This window comes from Otolemur garnettii, unplaced genomic scaffold (genome assembly GCF_000181295.1).
Source record: "Otolemur garnettii isolate 467f Iridium unplaced genomic scaffold, OtoGar3 scaffold00017, whole genome shotgun sequence".
In the NCBI taxonomy this organism is placed as follows: Eukaryota; Metazoa; Chordata; class Mammalia; order Primates; family Galagidae; genus Otolemur; species Otolemur garnettii.
In genome coordinates, this window is record NW_003852412.1 from 10,030,253 (window position 1) to 10,039,871 (window position 9,619).

The 9,619-nt window shown below is 42.9% G+C and overlaps 1 protein-coding gene across 1 annotated transcript in view; it reads left to right on the forward strand.

The window, feature by feature from the left end:
• ANKDD1B (ankyrin repeat and death domain containing 1B) overlaps positions 1 to 9,619 on the forward strand; it is a 60,934-nt gene that overhangs the window by 22,133 nt on the left and 29,182 nt on the right. Inside the window, exons 5-7 of the mRNA XM_012802745.1 lie at positions 655 to 753; positions 862 to 966; positions 8,730 to 8,828. Coding sequence (XP_012658199.1) covers positions 655 to 753; positions 862 to 966; positions 8,730 to 8,828 — 303 coding nt within the window. The remainder of the gene's footprint in view (positions 1 to 654; positions 754 to 861; positions 967 to 8,729; positions 8,829 to 9,619) is intronic.

The following is a 9,619-nucleotide window of genomic DNA, read 5'->3' on the forward strand; positions in this document are numbered from 1 at the left end:
AAAAAAAAAAAAAACAGAGTCAAAACAATGTTGCTAACTTTTTTTGATATCAGAGGAATTGTTCATATGAATTTGTACCCACTGAACAAATAGTTAACCAAGTTAACTATTTGGAAGTGCTGAAAAGCCTGCATGAAAAAGTTAGACAGAAACAACCTGAATTTTTTGCTAACAACTCCTAGTTTTTGCATCATGACAGTGTACCGGCCCACATGGCACTGTCTGTGAAGGAGTTTTTAGCCAGTAAACAAATAACTGTATTGGAACAGCCCCCCAGTCAGGCCCCTAATGACTTTTTTCTTTACCCAAAGATAAAGGAAATATTGAAAGGAAGACATTTTCATGACATTCAGGACATCAAGGGTGATATGACAATAGCTCTAATGGCCATTCCAGAAAAAACGAGTTCCAAAATTGTTTAAGAGTCCCACAAGGTGTAGCATAATGTGGCATTTCATTTTATTGTCATCCAAATGAAGAACGAGTTGAGTTTGCACCACTTGTTAAACATGAGAACCTTTAACTTTTGCTATATGTGAAATTGTCTATTTCTTAACTTTCAACAACATACTAGTAACTTGCCCTTTGTTTATGAGCTAGTATGCTGTGGCCCATCTGAGTGATAGAATCTCTTCTTCTTTCTTCTTGGGGAAGCATGGCTTGACAGCAATTTACCTCGCAGCCTGGTCTGGGAACCTTGACATCATGTTTATGTTGGTTAGAGCTGGAGCTGACCAGAGAGCCAAGAATCAGGTAGGTATTTGGGACACACTTGGATATAAGCTCCCACTTCACTATTGCAGGAGGGAGGAATTTCTGAGGTCACTCTGTAAGTATCTCCCCCACCCTGGATCTCTTTAGGATGGAATGAATGCCCTTCACTTTGCATCTCAGAGCAATAATGTGTGCATCGTGGAGTACCTCATTCAAGATCTGCACCTGCAGGACCTGAACCAGCCTGATGAGGTGTGTTTACAGTGGTGGGCAGGTCTTGCATCCATCTTACCAGATTCTGCTTTCTTCCTCCCCTGAGAGACCTACAAGCACAGCCAGCACAGTAGACCCACCCCTGCAGCCAGCTGCAGACCATCACTGCAGCAGACCAGGAATGGAAGGGAAGTGTTGGTATTGGCTGTAATCCTAGTAGCAGCCTCTGCATGTGGGAAGGACAGGAAGTGTTGAGGGCAGCCAGACTCTCCCTTCCCCTTCTAGTCCCTCTTCCTGGCCAGGGTGGAGATAGTATCCACCCCATTTAGTATTCAGAACGTGTGCCTAAATTTTATTCTATTCTGCTATGCCTTTTTGGAATATATTTGACCCAAGCTATACAGTAACAAGCCATAGAATATAATGCAGTCAACCTATATTTGTTTTTTTTTTTATAAGAAGATACAGAATAATACTGGCTATCACTTAATGAGTGTTTTTGCTAATGTGCTAGATACAGAGGAAAGCTACTTACATAGATTATTTCAGTGAGAGTTCTAGGATCTGGCCCCTACAGATAATCAATAAATCAATGTGGGATGAATGTATTATCTCATTAACCTCCATGACAATTCTATAAGGTAGAAATAGTTGGCTAATTTGTAGAGGTGAAGAAGTTGAGGCTCAGAGAAACTGATCCAAAGAAAGTTTCAAAATTGAGAAGTAGCTGAATGAGGATTTGAAGCCAGATCTGGCTGATTCCGGTTGTCATCCTGTACTGTCTCCTCTCTCAAATGACAGGGGCATGGCCCATGTGCCAGGGACTGTCTTCTTTCTGGAATATATCCCTCTATGCTTGTCCCACAGAGCTGTAGCCTTTATGCAGTTGGCATTTTGATTTCTCAGCAGTGGAACATATTTCATGAATGTGAGGGACTTTTCTCTGTCCCACTAGAATATTTTTCTCCATAAAAAATATTGAAATTGATCAGTAATATTCCCTTCATTTTACCTCTTTAAAAATTCTCATACATTTTTCCTGACCTCAGTTTTAAAAACAACAATAACAACGAACACTATCTCTTCAAATTAGGGCCATAAACTTCTTTTACTTCCTCTACAGGTGACTAAACAACTATGTGTTTATACCTTAGAGGCAGACGGACTTGGCTGCAGAGGCTGTCCTGGGGCAGTGCCACCATATATTAGTTATGTGTCTTTAAGCAAGTTCTCCAACTGCTGAAAGCCTCAGTTTCTCCATCTGTACAACAACAATAATAAAATTGACTTCCTGGTAGCACTAAGAATAATAGGAGAAATCTTGTTCCCCCATATAGTTTTTTTCCTCAGCACACTTCTATTTTTTTTTTATATATATATAGACAATTGCTATTCCCTCAATCTTATGTAAAAGTACTTATATGAATGAGCTTCATGATGGGCCATTCCACAGCCCCCTTCGAAGAAGGCAGCATTCCTATACCCCTAAGCCACTCCTATGTAGCAATATCGGAACAGCCACTGTTGAGATGTTCAAGTGAGGAAATGACCATAAAGCACTTAGCAAAGAGCCTGGCACGGGTTAGTTTCACTAAATGGTAGTTATTGTAATGATTGCTACAGTACAAAATATGCTGATTTCCTCCAATTGACAATCATAGTCAAACACTGTTTAGTATCAGGATGAAACAGCTGACTCTGTCCAGTTTGATCCATGGTAAGTAGGCATGTGGCCTATGAACAATTCCATTCCATACAGGTCAGCAGATATTTGTGGAGGGCCTGTTATGTTTAGCACACATAGTGGTTTCCCTCTTGATTGAGCTCTGACTGCTTTCATGGGAGATCATAGCATCTGGGAAGGATTAGGCAGGCTGATGAGGTTCAAAACTCAAAGCAGGGAACCTTTCCCACTTGGTATTTCTGCCAGCCACCAGCCTTCCTGTCCATCATTTCTTTCCACCGGGCTCTGGGCACAGCTTAAACTCTTCCTCTTCCTCTCACTCTCTGTTAGGGAAAGGTTCAGGAGCCCTGGCAGCAGACTGTGAAGATGTCTGCACACGTCCAGCTGAGAAATCTTAAATTAAGATGGGTTCAGAGAGGTATAAGAAATGAGCAGGGCGGCACCTGTGGCTCAGTGAAGTAGGGCATTGGCCCCATATACTGAGGGTGGCAGGTTCGAACCCGGCCCTGGCCAAACTGCAACAACAAAAAAAATAGCCGGGCATTGTGGCAGGCTCCTGTAGTCCCAGCTACTGGGGAGGCTGAGGCAAGAGAATCGCTTAAGTCCAAGAGTTGGAGGTTGCTGTGAGCTGTGATGCACAACACTCTACTCCGGGTGACAGCTTGAGGCTCTGTCTAAAAAAAAAAAAAGAGAGAGAGATGAGCAAATAATGAGTCCACTGGGTTATCTAGAAAAAGAAGACTCTGAATCCAATTTCAGTCTTGTGTGAAAACTGATCAATGGAAAAAAGGCAAAGTCTACTTTTTTTCTCTAACATCTATAAGTGGAGTCAAGTATGTTGGCAAAAGGCAGTTGGAATGGTGCTTACCGGGGCTGGTTTGGGGAGAGGGAGACTAGGGAATTACTGTTTAATGGGAACAGACTTCCAGTTTGCCCAGATGAAAAGGGTTATGGAGATGCATGATAGTGATGGGTGCAGAACAGTATGAATGTATTTGAGACCAGTAAACTACATGCATACACTTAATGATGGTTAAGATGGCAAATTTTATATTATGCGTACTTTACCACAATTTAAAAAATTAGAAAAGTAAAAGCCAGTTGGAGCTGGATCAGGAGTTCAGGGTCTATTGATTCAGCACTGGGTTCCCTGTCTGTACTTCCTTAAAGGTAATGTGGAGTCATTAAATGCATTTGATGAAATTCTAAGCCCCTTCCACCTTGATGGCATTACCCTCTTGCCTAGTTTCTTATCAACAGAAACTGATTGTGAGCCTGTTTACCTACAAGGATGAGCAAACTCCTCTTTGGCCTGAAGGGAACTCTAAAAGTTAACAAGGACAGCTTTCCTGGGAGATGACCTTTAAAACAGAAGGGATTTGATGGGGCCCAGGAGAGTTTAGATAGGGAGTGGGAGAGATGGAGGATGTGGGGGAAATCTTTTTAGATGTCTCTCAACTCCATGACCCTAGAAATCTTTGAGGGGAGAGAGATTAGAGCAGCCAGAAGTTATGGGTAATGTAGCCTAGATATTTTTAATTTTCACATAAACTTCCATCTGGTGATGGAAAATAAAATACTCAGACTAACATGTTTGGAGAGGGAGGGAACTAGAATGGAAGGCCTCAGAGGCCGTGTATTTGTTGAGTGTTTGCAAGAGTTTGGTGTTACAATGTTAAATTGTTTTGAGCTACAGATATAGGGGAATTTCCACTTGTTTATAGGAAGTCTGTAAAAGTCAAAATGCAAAGAAGCTTCTGTTTTTGGAGGAGTGGGGATAATGACCATAAGGAGAATTCAGAAGACAGCTGTTCTCTTATGTAGACATAAGAAAACATTTAACAACCTTAGATTTAATCCAGCCTGGTGGCTCCAGTCTCCAAGAAGAGAACTAACCCGGCCATCAGCACCACCTCTTCCTAGCTAACGGCACTCCCGCCACGGCACACATTATTTTCCCTCTAGAAGCTCTAGCTCAGGTGTCCTCAAACTATGTCCCGTGGGCCACATGCGGCCCACCAAGGACATTTATCTGGCCCACAGCTGCCTGTCCTGCTTAGCAGCCAACTTGTCCCAGGGCCCTCAGTCTGGCCCTCCAACGGTTTGAGGGACAGCAAACTGGCCTCCTGTTTAAAAAGTTTGAGGACCCCTGCCAGGGTCTTCTCCTTTGCTGCTGTTCTGCTTTAAGTTTCTGATCCCAGGGTGAGGGGAAATGTGGGTGGACATGCATAGGAGGCTTTGCGGGCACTGTGCTGGGTCCCCCCAGCACCTCTCCACAGGGGTTCCTAAGGGCGGTGCTATCCCAGATCCTCATGGTAAAGGACTGTCAGATTGGACTTTGGATGCCCATTTAATGGCTATTTATGACATTTTTGCTGCAACTGTTAACATCAAATTTGATAACTTAAAAATAGGCCAGGTGCAATGGTTCATGCCTATAACCCCAGCACTTTGAGATACCAAGCAGAAAGATTGCTTGAGGCCAGGAGTTTGAGACCAGCCTGGAGAATGCAGAAAGACCATGTCTCTACAGAATTAAAAAAAAATATATTAGCTGGGTCTGGTGGTGTATGCCTATAGTCCCAGCTACTGGGGTGGCTGAAGCAGGAGGATTGCTTGAGCCCAGGAGTTTAAGGCTGTAGTGAGCGATGATTGTGCCACTATACTCTAGCCTAAGTGACAGAGTGAGACTGTCCCAACAAATCAACAAAAAACTTACATGTAAACTTAAAATGGAAAATAATTTATAACAAACAACAGGCTTAGTCACATGCAAACAATTTAAATGCAATGAGTTAAAACATATGAGGTTAAATACACACCGAGGTAATAAATGGAACAAAGGAACAGGAAAAAGATGCAAGATCCTGACCCAGGGGGTAATTGTGATTCGAGATCTGAGCCTGGGCGCTGGCACCATGGTCCACTATCCTCCTGGCTGGAAAAATCTTCCTGCCTTCCAAATAGGGAGGTCCTATGAGAGCCTTCACTGGAAAGAGGCCTACGTGAATATAATTAGAAAGGGTTGGGTGGTTAAAGAAAAATGAAGTAAGGTGTGATGGGAAATACTCTTTTTCTCAAAAAACCCATATGTATTTGAAATGGCCAGCATTATTTTATCTGACAACGTGAACTCAGTGAGAGACAAGATATCTCATTCGGCCATACCTCATCTTTCTTCATGCTAGCCTTTGATATATTTGTGAGATTTAGATGACTTTAATAGTCCTGATTTTGTATAATTTGGCTTTTGCATTTTTTCCTTGATGATAACATTTTGCAGGGCATCCAAAGTTGAAAGCAATAGCTGTTTTCTTGGAGAAGAAAAATGTTTTTATGTGTGATAACTGTAGTCTTTTCTCAGAACTCCCACTTCTTAGCAGATGAGGCTTTTGCTCTAGCTGTGCAGAAATGCAAAGCTTTGTAGCAACCAAGGGTAAAAGAGCCCCGTTTAAGGGTAAACAGATCCTGATACTTTTAGTAGTACTTTTCTCTAAACTGATAAATCCCTATTAGTTAGAATTCTTTCTGTTGCAAGTGACAGAAATTCATTTTAATGTAAATTAAGGAATAAAGGTACTCTATAAACTCCTGACTAAAGGGTTTGAGGATGGGTCCGCTGGCTTCAGAGCATGGTGAGAACCAGCTCTTTTTCTTTTCCCAGTTCTTAGCTATCTGTGGGTTGGTGTTATTCTTTGGTATACTCTTCATGTGGTGGGAAAGATGGAGGTTAGCAGCCTGAGGCTTATATCCTTATGGATTTCAATGTATAAGAGAGAAAAAAACTCTCATCCATGTTCAATCTCAGAAGCAATTCTGGTTGGCCCTGCCTGAATCATATATCAAAAATTGAACCCATCCGTGTGATCAGGAGTGTTATGTGATCACTTCATATGGCAGAAGCCAGGCAGGGAAGGTCTGGCAATGGACACTACCAAATACGGTAGGTGGCAGGGTATGTGTGTCAGGAGGAAGGGGGGGGGTTCTCCAGAGGGACCCAAAGTGCTATTACTACCAGAAAGGTCAACAGAAAGGCAAAGGCAACAAATATCAACTTTAGGGCACAACATCTTCCTGTGTTATTTATGGTCTCTGTGGGTAAAGAGCTAATAAAAATCCTTTTCTTTGTACAAGAAATTAAACTTTAGTTGACTTTCTTGTTCTGTGTCCTTGCAAACTAGATAAAGGTAGATTATTAACTATGTCCCTGAGCAGCGTTGCTTATGATTAAATGACCCCCCACTGGTAAATTATATCTGGACTGGGAAGAAGTTCAGCTGAAGTATAAATACTAAAGGGAGAAGCCATACTTTGGGCTTTTCTCAGTGTGGTGACTCTCTTGACTTGAGTATATCTCTTGTGGGAACCCTGGAAGCCACACCCAAACCATTATTATAAGACATATTTGTTCCTTCTCCTCTCAGAGTCTCAAAGTGCTGGGATTACAGACAGGCAAAGAGCTGTCACACCCAGCCTGGCTGCCTGGCTGCCTGGATGCCTGGATGCCTGGATCTCCTTTTTTTTTTGCAGTTTTTGGCTGGGGCCGGGTTTGAACCCCGCATCTCTGGTAAATGGGGCCAGTGCCCTATTCCTTGAGCCACAGGCGCCGCCCTGGATTTCCTTGATTACAGTTTGTCCCCACCAAAAGTCATGTAGAAATTTGATCCTCAACGTGCCAGCATTGGGAGGTGGGCCTGTGGGGAAGTATTTGTGCCATGAGGGTGGATCCCTCATAAATAGCTTGGTGTGGTCCTTGAAGTAGTTGAGTGCTCACTCTGGCAAGACTAGATTAGTTCTCATGGGGCAGTATTAGTTCCCAAGAGAGTGGGTGGTTATGAAATCAGAATGCCCCTTGGGTTTTATCTCTTCACACGTATCTGCTTGCCCTTTGACCTTTCCCACCATGTTATGACACAGTGCAAAAGCCCTTGCTAGTAGCCAGGGTGATACTCTTTTTTTTTTTTTTTTGAGACAGAATCTCAAGTTATCACCCCGGGTAGAGTGCCATGGCATCACAGCTCCCAGCAACCTCAAATTCTTGGGCTTAAGCAATTCTCTTGCCTCAACCTCCCATGTAACTGGGACTACAGGCACCCGCCATAATGCCCAGCTATTTTTTATTGCAGTTGTCATTGTTGTGTAGCAGGCTCAGGCCAGGCTTGAACCCGCCAGCCTTGGTGTATGTGGCTGGCACCGTAACTACTGTGCTATGGGCACAGAGCCCAGGGTGATACTCTTATACTTCCCAGCTTGCAGAACCATGAGCTAAACAAACCTCTTTTCTTTATAAATTAGCCAGCCTCAGGTATTCTGTTATAGCAGCACGAAACCAACTGAGACAGGTCTTTCAAATTTTTGACAAACATTTTGGCTTTCACAAATACAATCTTCACTGAAAACAGGAAAATTTGGTGAAGTTTCATAATCAGAAAATTCTCTATTTGAACTTCTCAACCAGTCAAACCTAAGCACTTCTCTTTATCTGTTTTCTCTGGATAATGCCTCATTTGCCCATTCTGTTTTACGTAGACCTATTCTCAAGAGTTTTCTTGTTGATTCTCAGTGGAGATGAATATATAATGAAGCAAAGAAAGCTTTTATAGAAGCAGTTGATAAACTGTCACATGAGCCACATAGATAGTGAGCCCTGGAGGATTTCTGTCTCAAACATGTTTGTTCATAAGGCAAGGCTCACAGGTGCCTGAGATGGGCTCTTGGACCCAGTAGCTTCTCACTAAATGGTTGAGTAAAAGAACTATGGAATAAATTCAGAAACTTCATAAAATCACTACATTTGAAAGAGAGTCTTGTCATCTCACTGTGATGTTGCACTTCCCCTGATGCTTGGGAGGCCCTTTCTGGGCAGTACCTCTCTGCCCTCATGAAACTGGTTCCATACTGATGTGGAGTTCCCCACAATGTTGGGCGACCACCCAGAACTGGGTCTGGTTTTGGCTCAGAGAGATGATCATCTCTGTCCTCTAAGAAGGGTGTACAATGCTATGACCAGAAGGACCATCTTGGCCCCCTTACCATCCTTAGAATATCGCCAACCTTGTCAGTTGTGTTTGTTCACTAAGGGTGCAGTAAATTTTGGAGCTTTGTGTTTGATTTTCAGAAAGGAAGAAAACCATTTCTTTTGGCAGCCGAGAGGGGCCATGTTGAAATGATAGAACAATTTATCTTTCTTCATCTGCATACTTCAGAAAAGGACAAGGTAAGGTGGACCTTATGTCTTTGCTAAGAACAAGAGAAAGGGCAATCCAGTTGATGGAGGAGAGTAACAATTGATGTGTGGATTTGTTGAGGGCATTTTGGTCAGCATAAAGTTGTTAAATTTTTACTACAGTCAGAGAAAACCATGAAACATCCATGCAAATTCATCCACTTATGCTGGGATTGTCCACTTCGGCAGTTTTTGCTCCATAAACATTTGTGAAGTCAATAGACCATAAGGATTTTCCACTATTAACTCCACCACTCCCTTCTACTCCCCTGAAGTTTTCTGGAGACTCAGACCCCCATAAATGGGAAGGGAAAAGTCCTGGGGGGTAGATGCTCATATCTGTATGTACATCTGTGATGATTTTCGTAGGAGAAATTCCTAGATGTATAATTGTGAGTCAAATGGCTTGCATATTTTTAAATCCTTTGGTATAAGATATTGCTAAAACTACATCCCAGAAATCTTTCAGTGGTTTACACTCACATCAGTTAAATGGAATTACTTTTGCTGTCCCACTTTTTGCTCGCAAGTTGGTAGCAAAGGTAGAACAAGGAGCTTGGATGGTTTTTCTTACCAGTCCAATCAGCTATGTATTTTCATTTAAAACTTAAAAATTGGCTCGGCGCCTGTGGCTCAGGCGGCTAGGGCGCCAGCCACGTACACCTAAGGTGGCGGGTTCGAATCCCCAGCCCGGGCCCGCCAAACAACCATGATGGCTGCAACCAAAAAATGGCCGGGCGCTGTGGCGGGCGCCTGTGGTCCCAGCTACTTGGGAGGCTGAG